We start from the raw sequence: 12,515 nt of genomic DNA on the forward strand, positions 1-12,515 counted from the left end.
CTTTCGTCAGGCTTTGCAAGGAAGCAAGCAAGTACCTTTAACCACTGAGACATCTCTCTAGCCCCACATCAGGGCCTCTTGCCATGCAAATGAACTCCAGATGCATGCATTACTTTGTGTTTCTGGTTTTATGTGGGTACTAGGAGATTGGACCTAGGTCATTAGGCTTTGCAAGCAAGTGTCTTTAGCCACTGAGCCATATCTCTCCAGCCCTACTGAATTTATTTAAAAGAAAGCATACCTTGCCAGTCACAGTGGCTCATGCCTGTAATCCCAGCATTTAGGAGGTTGAGGCAGGAGGTACGCCATGAGTTCCATGTCAGTCAGAACTGTGTAGCAAGATCCCATCTCAAAATGTGACTTAGGGGCTACATATGGAAAGATTGAAGGCTACCACGATGCATACCATTTATCTCTAAACTTCACCTTGGCCTTGCTTTAAAAAAAATTTTTGTTTTGAGGCAAGTCCAACAGACTGGCCCCTTTTTAAAGTTTTTTTTTTTTTTTTTTTTTAATTTGAAAGTGACAGACACAGAGAGAGAGACAGAGACAGAGAATGGGCACACCAGGGCCTCCAGCCACTGCAAATGAACTCCAGATGCATGTGCCTCCTTGTGCATCTGGCTAACTAATGTGGGTCCTGGGGAATGGAGCCTCGAACCGGGGTCCTTAGGCTTCACAGGCAAGCGCTTAACTGCTAAGCCATCTCTCCAGCCCCCATTTTTGTTTTTTAATGAGAGAAAGAGCAAGAGCGAGCACACCAGGGCCCCCAGCCACTGTAATTGTTGAACTGCAGATGCATGCACCACCTTGTGTGCGTGTGCGACCTTGCACATATGTCACCTTGTGTGTATGGCATATGTGGGATCTAGGGAGTCGAATGTGGGTCCTTAGGCTCTGCAGGTAAGCACCTTAATCGCTATGCCATCTCTCCAGCCCAGCCTAGCTATTTTGGGATTTAATTAGCCTCTGCTATGAAGATATCTCAGAGAAGGGCATTTGGTGCTTACTCCAGACTCAAACCAGACCAGACTAGGATTTTGCAAACAGTGTGCTTGGAGTCCTTCTTCATTTTTTTTGGTTTTGTTTGTTCTTTACATATTTAATTTATTTATTTGCAAGGGGAGAGAGAAAGAGAAAGAATGTGAATATGGATGCTCCAGGGCCTCTAGCTACTGCAAACAAACTCCAGATGCATATACCACTTTGTGCATCTGGCTTTATATGGGTCTTGGGGAATTGAATCTAAGTCTTTAGGCACTGCACACAAGGGCCTTAATCACTGAGCAATTTCTGCAGCCCTTCTTAATTTCTTTTAATTTAAAAAAGTACTTATTTATTTGCAAGCAGAGAAAGATACAGAGAAGAGAGACAGAGAGAATGAGCGCACCAGGGCCTGTAGTCACTGCAAACGATGAACTCCAGAAGCATGTGCCACTTTGTGCATCTGGCTTACATGTGTACTAGGGAGTTGGACCTTGGTCCTTAGGCTTTGTAGGCAAGTGTCTTAACTGCTGAGCCATCTTCCCAGCCCAGTTTGTTTGGTTTTTTTTTTTTTTTTTTTTTTGAGGTAGGGTCTCACTGTGGCTCAGGCTGACCTGGAACTCACTATGTAGTCTCAGGGTGGCCTCGAATGCTCGGCGATCCTCCTAACTCTGCCTCCCGAGTGCTGGGATTAAAGGCGTGCGCCACCACGCCCGGCTGTTTGGTTTTTTGAGGTAGGGTCTCACTCTAGTTCAGGCTGACCTGAAATTCACTATGTAGTCTCAGGGTGGCCTCGAACTCACAGCAGTCCTTCTACCTCTGCCTCCTGAGTGCTGGGATTAAAGGTGTGCGCCACCATGCCCCTGCACACCCAGCTTGTTTGTTTGTTTTAACAGCAGTGATGCCGTAAAGCTTTGTCATTATAATTTAAACTTTTTTTTTTTTTTTAATTATTTTGGTTTTTCAGGGTAAAGTCTCGCTCTAGCCCAAGCTGACCTGGAATTCACTATGCAGTCTCAGGGTGGCCTCAGACTCAAGGCCATCCTCCTACCTCTACCTCCCCAGTGCTGGAATTAAAGATGTGAGCCACCATGCCTGGCTTCAAATGTAACTTTCTAAAACAAATATTTATTTATTTGAAAGAGGAAGAGAGAGAGAGAGAGAATGGGCACGCAGGGCCTCCAGCCACTGCAAATGAACTCCAGATGCATGTGCCCCCTTGTGCATCTGGCGTACGTGGGTCTTGGAGAATCGAGCCGGGATCCTTTGGCTTTGTAAGCAAATGCCTTTAACCACTTAGCCATCTCTCCAGCCCCCAAAATTTAAACTTAAAAACATATTATTTATTTATTTATTTGAAAGAGAGAGAGGGACAGAGAAAGGAGGAGACAGGGCTGGAGAGATAGCTTAATGGTTAAGGCACTTGCCTGCAAAGCCAAGGACCTAAGTTTGATTCCCCAGAACCCATGTAAGCCAGATGCACAAGGGGGCACATATATCTGAAGTTCATTTGCAGAGGCTGGAGGCCCCAGTGTGCCCATTTTCCCTCTCTGTCTCTCTCTCTCTCTCTCATTGCCTGTTTCTGTCTCTTTCTCAAATAAATAAGTAAAAATAAAATATATATAAAAAAAGAAGCAGACAGTGACAAAAAGAGTATGAGTTCATCAGGACTTCCAGCTATTGCAAATGAACTCCAGACACATGCACAACTTTGTATATCTGGCTTCATGGGGTTATTGAGGAATCAAACCCTTGGCCACTGGGCTTTGTAAGCAAGTGCATTTAACTGTTGTGCCGTCTCTTCAGCCCAAAAGTTAAACTTTTTTTTTTTGTAGGTAGGATGTCACTCTAAACCAGGCTGACCTAGAATTCAGTATGTAGTCTCAGGGTGGCCTTGAACTTACGGTGATCCTCCTACTTTTGCCTTCCATGTGCTGGGATTAAAGGTGTGTACCACCATGCCTGGCCTAAGCTTTTTCTTCTTCCTTTTTTGAGGTAGGGTCTCACTCGCTGTAGCCCAAGCTGGCCTGGAATTTACTAGGGAGTCGCAGGCTAGCCTGGAACTCCTAACAATTCTCCTACCTCTGCCCCCCAAGTGCTAGGATGAGTGCTGGGATTAAGGCATGTGCCACCATGCCCAACCCAATATTTAACCCCCGCCCCCAGGAAGGGTTTCACTCTAGCCCAGGCTGTCCTAAAATTCACTTGTAGTCTCGGGGTGGCCTCAAACTCATAGTGATTCTCATACCTCTGCCTCCCGGGTGCTGGGATTAAAGGTGTTTACTACCATGCCAGGCTTTAAACTTTGTTTTTTAAATATTTATTTATTTATTTGAGAGAAAGAGATAAGAGAGAGGCAGATAGAATGAGAACTGGTGTGCCAGGGTCTCTAGCTACTGCAAACAAATTCCAGGCTCATCCACCATCCTGTGCATCTGGCTTATTTGGGTATTGGGGAATTGAACCTGGGTCATTAGGCTTCCCAGGCAAGCGCCTTAACCCTTAAGCCATCTCTTCAGGCCCCCCCCCTCTTTTTTTTTTTTTTTTTCTAGGTGTGGTCTCCCTCTAGCCCAGGCTGACCTGGAATTCACTCTGTATTCTCAGGGTGGCTTTGAACTCATGGTGATCCTCCTACCTCTGCCTCCCAAGTGCTGGGATTAATGGTGTGCACCACCATGCCCAGCTAGCCCTAAACGTTTGTATGCAATACTTTTTTCCTTTTGTGCAGTTATAGAATATAACACATACTGCATTTTAGATGTCAGGAAATGCTTTAGGGTGTGGGGTTTTCTTGTGGGTGTGAGGGAAAAAGGACAATGAGCTCATTGCCTGTCTAGAGAATGACTGAAAGGGCAGATATAATACGAGTCCCGTAATGCTTAATTTCTCAGCTGACTGAGTCAAATGAGACTCCTGGCTCAAAAGATAATGACAGAAGTTAACAATTTTATCAGTTTAAGCAGGTTATTTTTAACATATAAGGAGTTTATCTGTGAAACTGAAATTGTGAGGGTTAATTGAAAACTGGTTATAATAATGGGCTGGGGAGATCGCAGTTAAAGACACTTAAAAGGCCTGATAGCCCAGGTTTGATTCCCCAGATGCACAGTGTGGCACATGCATCTGAAATTCATTTGCAGTGGTAAGAGGCCCTAGCACATCCACTTCCCCCCCCCCCCACTGTGCATATGCACACATGCGCACACATAAATAAAATGAAATAAAGAAAGATGGCTATAGTTGGGCATGGTAGTGCACATGTTGCACTCTTGAGGCTGAGGTAGGTGAATCACTGTGAGTGTGAGGCCAGCCTGGGACTACAGAGTAAGTTCCAGCCTGAGCTAGAGTGAGAACCTACCTTAAAAAAAAACAAAAAAGGACTGGAGAGTTGGCTTAGCAGGTAAGGCACTTGCCTGTTGAAGCCTAAGGACCCATGTTTGACTCTCCAGGTCCCATGTATGCCAGACATACAAGGTGACACAAGTGCAAGGTGGCACACGTGTTTGAGTTTGGTTGCAGTGGGTGGATGTCCTGACGCAGCAGTTCTCCTTGTCACTCTGTCATAAAACAGTAAGAAATAAAAATAAAAAATGACAAAACATCAGAAAGAAAGGAAGGAAGAAAAAAGAAAGAAAAATGGCTATAATAGCTATTATATATGCACTGGTCAACAAGTGACTGGTACTCGTTTGGTTTATATTCTGATTATTTGGGGCATTTTGGAATGTCATAATATTTATTGTATTTGTAAATAATTGTTATTTGAAGAAAGTTTCAAACTAGCATTTTCAAAATTTAAAATATTTTGGCATTTAAGATAGTAGAGAGTCAGAAAAAACTGACAAAAAACTACATCAGTCTTTATATTTTGTTTATTATACTGGTGAATGAATAGATTACTACAAAAGCAATCTGGAGCAAGTTTCACTTTTATTCATTTGAAATGCTCAGAGAAACTTATTCTTCCATCTGAATAAATCAATTCTGTATGACTACTGAAGCTCAATGTAGGCTTTCTAAACCTTTTAAATTTACATGTTAGGCCCAACATTGATTTTTAATTTTTATTTATTTGAGAATGACAGAGAGAGAAAGAGGCAGACAGAGAGAGAGAGAGAGAGAGGGAGAGGGACAGAGAGAGGGAGGGAGGGAGGGAGGAAGAGAGAGAGAGAATGGGCACGCTAGGGCTTCCAGCCGCTGCAAATGAACTCCAGATGTGTGCACCCCCTTGTGCATCTAGCTAACGTGGGTCCTGGGGAATGGAGCATTGAACTGGGTCCTTATGCTTCACAGGCAAGTGCTTAACCACTAAGCCATCTCTCCAGCCCCTACATTATTCTTAATTTAACATTTTTTCTTGAAAGTTCTTTCTATGCAAGAATGGCTTTTTATTTCAGATTTTCTTACACAAAAGTTTTTATGCAGAATTATTCTTAAAGTGGCAGTGAGAGAAAAAGTTATTTATTTATTTATTTTATTTTTTCAAGGTAGGATCTCACTCTGGTCCAGGCTGACCTGGATACACTATGTAGTCTCAGGGTGGCTGCGAGCTCACGGCATTGCTTCTACCTCTGGCTTCCGAGTGCTGGGATTTTTGTTAATGGCAATAGTTTCATTCTAGCCAAACTGGCCTAGAACTTACTATGTTATCCCATGCTAACCTGATCTCAGCAATCCTTTTGCCTCAGCTCCCAAATACTGGGATTATAGGTATATATCACCATGCCAAACTCAAAACATGCCCTTTTTTCTGAAATATTTATTTAGTATTTATTTATTTATTTAAAGAGAGGAGGGAGCATGAGTGTGTGCAGAGGACCTCTTGCCTCTGCCAGTGTGTGTGTGTGTGTGTGTGTGTGTGTGTGTGTGTGTGTGTGTAAAGAGAAGAGAAGGGAAGTGAATGGGTGTACCAGGGCCTGTAGCCACTGCAAATGAATGTCAGACACATACACCACCTTGTACATCTGGCTTACATGGGTGCTGGGGAATTGAACTTGAGTTCTTAGGCTTTGCAGGCAAGTGCCTTAACTGCTAAGCCACCTCTCTAGCCCTAAAAAATATTTTTTGAGCCAGGTGTGGTGGCGCATGCCTTTAATTCAGCACCCAGGAGGCAGAGATAGGAGAATTGCTGTGAGTTCGAGGATACCCTGAGACCGCATAGTGAACTCCTGGTCAGCCTGGGCTAGAGCAAGACCCTACCTTGAAAATCAAAAACAAAACCAAAAAAAGAAAAAAGAAAAGTCTTGAAAAGCAAAAATCAGAAAGAAAACAAAAATTTAGAAATTTTGTTTAGTGGGGATAGAGATTCAGGTCAGTGGTACAGTACTTGCCTCACATGGCCAGTGCTCTGGGTTCAATATCTAGCACTGCCCAAAACAAAACAAAAATCTGTTTAGAACTTTTTTCTTTCAGTAGTTAAATAATGCATATTTTACTTACATTTATGGGGGCTGTAGAGACAGCTTAGCAGATGCTCGCTGCACAAGGACCCGAGACCATCCAAGTTCAGTTCCCCGCACCCTTGTAAGCCGTGCTTGTCTGCAACTCCAGTCCTTTGGAGGAGGAAGGGACCCGAGAATCCCTGGGACCTGCTTCTGTAAATCTGTAGCTCCTCAGGCTTAGTGAGTAACTCTGTTTTCAAGGAAACAGGCGGATGAGTGAAAAGGTCACTCTCTGTTCTCCTGTCCTCCGCGCACCTGTTCCTGGGGCATGTACATTCGCACAGATAAAGGCTTACATCACACACAAAACACACCACACATGTTCTTCACACTTCGGCTACAAAAGTCATATTTAGATTGAGATCCATCTTAGTATTGCTAACATTTGGATAACTTCCAAAGCTATTTCATGTTACTGTCTTAAAAATTTAAGTAATATTGTTAAGAAAGACTTTGGGGGCTGGAGAGATGGCTTAGCGGTTAAGTGCTTGTCTATGAAGTCTAAGGACCCTGGTTTGAGGTTTGATTCCCCAGAACCCACGTTAGCCAAATGCACAAGGGGGCGCATGCATCTGGAGTTCGTTTGTAGTGTCTGGAAGCCCTGGCACACCCATTCCCTCTCTCTGTCTCTGCCTCTCTCTGTCTCTATCAAATAAATAAATAAACAAAAAAAATTTGTTAAGACTGGTATTTCTTATCCTTTTAAAAAATATTTTATTTATTTATTTGTAAGCGGAGAGGCAGGGGAGCGGGAGAGAGTATAGGCATGCCAGGGCTTCTAGCCACTGCAAAGGAACTCCAGATACATGTGCCACTTTGTGCATATGGTTTTATATGGGTCCTGGATAATCAAACCCAGGTTGTTGGGTTTTACAGGCAAGCGCCTTAACCACTGAGCAACCTCTTCAGCCCTTTCTTGCCCTCTTACACACTTTAAAATACTACCATGATTTCTCATATTTTTTAAACTATTTTTTTAAAGTTTTTATTTATTTATTTGAGAACAACAGACAGAGAAAGAGGCAGATAGATAGAAAATGGGCATCCTGGGCCTCCAAAAGCAACCTCCAGATGCATGTGTCACCTTGTGCATCTGGCTTACGTGGGTCCTGGGGAATCAAGCCTCGAACCAAGGTCCTTAGGTTTCACAGGCAAGCGCTTAACCGCTAGGCCATCTCTTCAGCCCCTTCTCATATTTTTACAGTTTTCAAATTCATTTTTTCTTTTTTTTCTTTCTTTCTTTCTTTTTTTTTTTTTTTCTGAGGTAGGGTCTCACTCTGGTCCAGGTTGACCTGGAATTAACTCTGTAGTCTCAGGGTGGCCTTGAACTCATGGCAATCCTCCCTACCTCTGCCTCCCAAGTGCTGGGATTAAAGGCGTGAGCCACCATGCCCAGCATTAAATTCATTTTTTCTTATTCATATCATCTTAGCATTTTTGTTGTTGTTGTTGTTATTGTTTTTGGTTTTTCAAGGTAGGGGCTCATTCCAGCCCAAGTTGACCTGGAATTCACTATGTAGTCTCAGGCTGGCATAGAACTCACAGCAATCCTCCTACTTCTGCCTCCTGAATTCTGAGATGAAAGGCTTGCACCACCACACCTGACTCGTGCTAGTATCTTTAATGAAGCCCCCCCTTTTTTATTTTTAAAATGCCATATTTTATTCAGATTTTACAAAGATGTGGGGAAGGGAGAGACCAGTGGGGGGGAGGGGGATGCTAAGGAAAGGAAGGTAAAGTGGGGAGAAGAGAGATAGACCACATGGAGCCTAAGGACCCATATTAATGAACATGGATCTTAGGATAAAAACACAAGAAAGGATTTTTAAAACATGCACTTCAAAACAGATTAAAAGTGAAGACAGTCATGAAAGATAAAGAGTGTCTTTGCTGGAATGGGAGAGATATCTTACCCACCTGAAGACTGACAAAACATTGCTGCCAGTTCTGGAGAGAGAGAATAATGCCCTGATGAAACCCTTTTGAACACAGACCCTAGCACCTTCCAGCAAGCGTCATAGCATTGTGCTATATCCCTGACCCGTTTTTGATTGAAATGTCTTACCATCGTACATAACTTCATTCATTCCAGATTAAGGATCCTTTATTTGTTTGTTTGTTTGTTTGTTTGTTTGTTTATACATACTTGAGAGAGAGAATGTTCGCACCAGTGTCTTCAGCTGCTGCAAATGAACTACAATCACATGCACCACCTTGTGCATTTGGCTTTAGTGGGTACTGGGAAATTGAACCCAGGTCCTTTAGACTTTGCAGGCAAGCACCTTATTCAGCTTTCTAAAAATATTTTAGGGCTGGAGAGATGGCTTAGCAGTTAAATGCTTGCCTGTGAAGCCTAAGGACCCCGTTCGAGGCTTGGTTCCCCAGGTCCCACATTAGCCAGATCCACAAGGGGGCGCACGCGTCTGGAGTTCGTTTGCAGAGGCTGGAAGCCCTGGCACGCCCATTCTCTCTCCCTCCCTCTATCTGTCTTTCTCTCTGTGTCTGTCGCTCTCAAATAAATAAATAAATAAATAAATTTTTAAAAATATTTATTATTTATTTGAGAGAGAGAAAAAAAAACAGTAGTCTTTTATTTAAAAAAATGTTTATTTATTTATTTATTTCAGAGAGATCTAAAGAATGGTTTTATCAGGGCCTCTAGACACTGCAAACGAACTCCAGACACATGCACCACTTTGTGTATCTGGCTTTAGTGGATGCTGGGTAATTGAACCTAGTCCTTAGGCTTTGCAGGCAAGCACCTTAACCACTAAGCCATCTCTCCAGCCCTCTTAAAAAATAAAAGTTGAAGTGAGGTAATACTTTATTACTAGGATTTTGGGTGTATTCTTAAAGTTTTCTACCCTGTGTTTTTTTTTTTTTTTTTTTTTTGAGGTAGGGTCTCATTCTAGCTCAGGCTGCCCTGGAATTCACTATGTAGTCTTAGGTTGGCCTCTAACTCGCTGCAATCCTCCTACCTCTGCCTCACGGGTGCTGGGATTAAAGGCGTGTGCCACCATACCCGGCTTACCCTGTACTTTTAAAAATATTTATTTATTTATTTGAGAGCAAGAGAGAGAGAAAATGAGAAGGTGGGCCCGGGCCTTCTAGCTACTTCAAGTGAACCCCAGATGTATGTGCCACCTTATCCTTTATGTGGATACTAGAGAATCTAACCTAGGTCCTTTGGCCTTGCTGGCAAGTGCCTTAACTGCTAAACCATCTCTCCAGCCCTCTCATATGCTTCCTTATCAAAGTGCTCAGTATTTTTTAAAAGTATTTTTTTGCTGGGCATGGTGGCACACTCCTTTAGTCACAGCACTGGGGAGGCAGAGGTAGGAGGATTGCTGTGAGTTCGAGGCCACCCTGAGACTCCATAGTTAATTCCATTTCAGCCTGGGCCAGAGTGAAACCCTACCTCGGGGGGGGGAATACACACACACACACACTATCACTATTAAATATAATGTATGATTAATTAAATAATATTTCTAATAACATTTATTATTAATAGTCATAAGTATATATATTATTTTGGTTTTGCGAGGTAGGGTTTCACTCTGGTTCAGGCTGACCCCCTCCAAAAAAATTAAAATATATATATATATTTTTTTTTGGTTTTTCGAGGTAGGATTTCACTCTGACCCAGGCTGACCTAGAATTAACTATGCAGTCTCAAGGTAGACCTCGAACTCATGGTGATCCTCCTACTGCTACCTCCCAAGTGCTGGGAGTAAAGGTGTGCGCCACCATGCCAGGCAAAAAATGTATTTTTAAATAATTTTTAAAAAGTGTGTGTCTGTGTGTGTGTATTTAAAGCCATGTGTGGTGGTGCACACCTTTAATCCCAGCACTCAAAAAAATTTTTTTTATTTATTTGAGAGAGAGAGGCAGCTAGAGAGAATGGGCGTGCCAGGGCCTTCAGCTGCTGCAAACGAACTCCAGACACAAGTGCCACCTTTTGCATCTGGTTTACATGGGTCCTGGGGACTGGAACGTGGGTCATTTGACTTTGCAGGCAAGTACCCCAACTGCTGCTAAGCCATCTCTCTTGCCCATATTCCAGTGTGTGTGGGTTGGTTTTTTTTTTTTTGGTTTTCAAGGTAGGGTCTCACTGTAGCTTAGGCTGACCTGGAATTCACTATATAGTGTCAGGGTGGCCTCCAACTCATGATGATCCTCCTACCTCTGACTCCTGAGTGCTGGGATTAAAAGCATGTGCCACCACACCCAACTCATATTCCAGTATTTTTATTTGTGTGAATTTATTACTATTACTATAGATATTTACATTGAATATTAATGTCAGTAAATTAGCAAACAAAGAAAAATACTTTAGAATATTATACAAATTCTATAAATCTACAGAATAAACATCTTGGTGCAAATTAAGAATGCTTTTTATTCTTAAACCTCTTATCATGGAAAAGATTAACACATAACTCTACTTTTTCTCATTTGACATTGTTTTTGTTTTTAGTGAATGTATTATTTTAAAACAGTAATCTCTTATAATCTCCTTCCAATATCTGTATACTAATTTGTCAGTAATATGTCAGTATTATTTTATTTAATAGCCTCATATATTATAAAAAGAAAGGTGCTTTCTTTTTTTGATATGCAAAGCAAGGTATTGGCTGCTTTTGGGAATTTTGGCATCTTAAATGTAAGCATTTACATATTTTTTGTCATTAGTAACTTTTTATTCCTTAATATTTACATGGGTAAATGAATTACAGTAATTGGGGTATTCTTGTAAATAAGACAAATTTCCTAAACTATTTCCTTTGTAATACGATTTTTTATTCCAGGTTATAGCCTTAAATTTCATGTTTTTTTTTCTTTCCTAAAATAGATGATCCATAATTATATGGAACATTTAGAAAGGACGAAACTTCATCAGCTGTCAGGGACGGAGCAGCTAGAGTCTGCGGCTCATAGTAGAATCAGGTGAGCAAGCTGTGCTGCACTTTGCCTGAGGAACAGTGGAAGAGTAACCTGGTATTTTGTTGTTGTTTGATTTCTGTTTTTCTAGTCTTTAATCTGGGACCAGTAAGTAGGCTGATTCACAATCTCTCCACTGTAGTTGGAATGCATTGAAAAGAATATCATGGGAAAATAAAAACAACCTTCACTAGTAATACGGAAAATTGTGAGCCATGCTGTATAAACGTTCCCAGATTGTTTTTAAGTACCTGAGAGAAGGTTTGAAATTTTCCACTGTGTGGGAATGCTGATTTTTTTTTTTCATTTCTCCTATATAATTGGTTCTTTCTATTACCGAGAGGCATGTTTGAAAGGATTAGCTGGCCATCTGTTTGATGTCGGAGTGTGAATAAATTATGTAGATCTCGGGGCATTGTAGCCAATGAGCACAGCCAGGACTCTTGCTGGAGAGGAAAATAGTTAATAGGCTGGCTGTTGCTCTGGGTTGCTGCATAAATGCTAGGAGCAGCAGCTCTATGGTTATGAGCTGGGGAAAGCGGAATGACGTCATGGCTTTGGAGCCGCTGCAGGATGGAGTGGAAAGCTGCTGCTGATGGCATTGTTTCTGTGGCAGCAGCTGAATGACAGATCCTCACTACAAAGATCTCCCTCTGGCCCCCGTGTAGGCCTCCCGGTTCGGACGTTTCACCATGCCAGCACAGCGCCATGAGTCCTGGATGCATGCTGCTGTTTGTGTTTGGCTTTGTTGGCGGGGCGGTGGTCATTAATTCTGCAATCTTAGTGTCTCTCTCTGTTTTGCTGCTTGTGCACTTTTCTATTTCTACCGGTGTGCCAGCTCTGACGCAGAACCTACCAAGGATACTCAGGTACTCCAGCTTATCTTGGAAGCCCCTGCTTAGCTGATTTGTCTTCAGTTTTTAGCACCATGAGTCTGCTTTATTAACCATTTTTGTTGCAGATTGAAACAATGGAAAATGGCCTGAAGCAAAGATGTCTATTCCTATTTTTAGTAATTTATAGGCAACCATGTAGGAATATTGTTTTATGTTTGCAGCTGTAGATCAAAGAAAAGGATTTTTGTGTTGAACTTAAACACAAGTGTAAGGTCAGTGTGGTCTTGTCTTCAGCACAATGCTCAAAGAG

At 42.1% G+C, this 12,515-nt stretch overlaps 1 protein-coding gene across 16 annotated transcripts in view; it reads left to right on the forward strand.

Annotated features, from left to right (window-relative positions):
* Spag9 (sperm associated antigen 9) overlaps positions 1-12,515 on the forward strand; it is a 177,056-nt gene that overhangs the window by 66,794 nt on the left and 97,747 nt on the right. For 10 of the 16 annotated variants that reach the window (XM_045159333.1, XM_045159326.1, XM_045159327.1 and 7 more), the window contains one exon: positions 11,281-11,375. In XM_045159333.1, the coding sequence (XP_045015268.1) occupies positions 11,281-11,375 (95 nt within the window). Of the gene's footprint in view, positions 1-11,280; positions 11,376-11,881; positions 12,239-12,515 lie in introns of those variants that run through there. The other 6 variants (XM_004655618.2, XM_004655617.3, XM_004655620.2 and 3 more) reach the window with 4 other exon arrangements.

The sequence above is a fragment of the Jaculus jaculus genome, chromosome 9 (assembly GCF_020740685.1).
Source record: "Jaculus jaculus isolate mJacJac1 chromosome 9, mJacJac1.mat.Y.cur, whole genome shotgun sequence".
NCBI lineage: Eukaryota > Metazoa > Chordata > Mammalia > Rodentia > Dipodidae > Jaculus > Jaculus jaculus.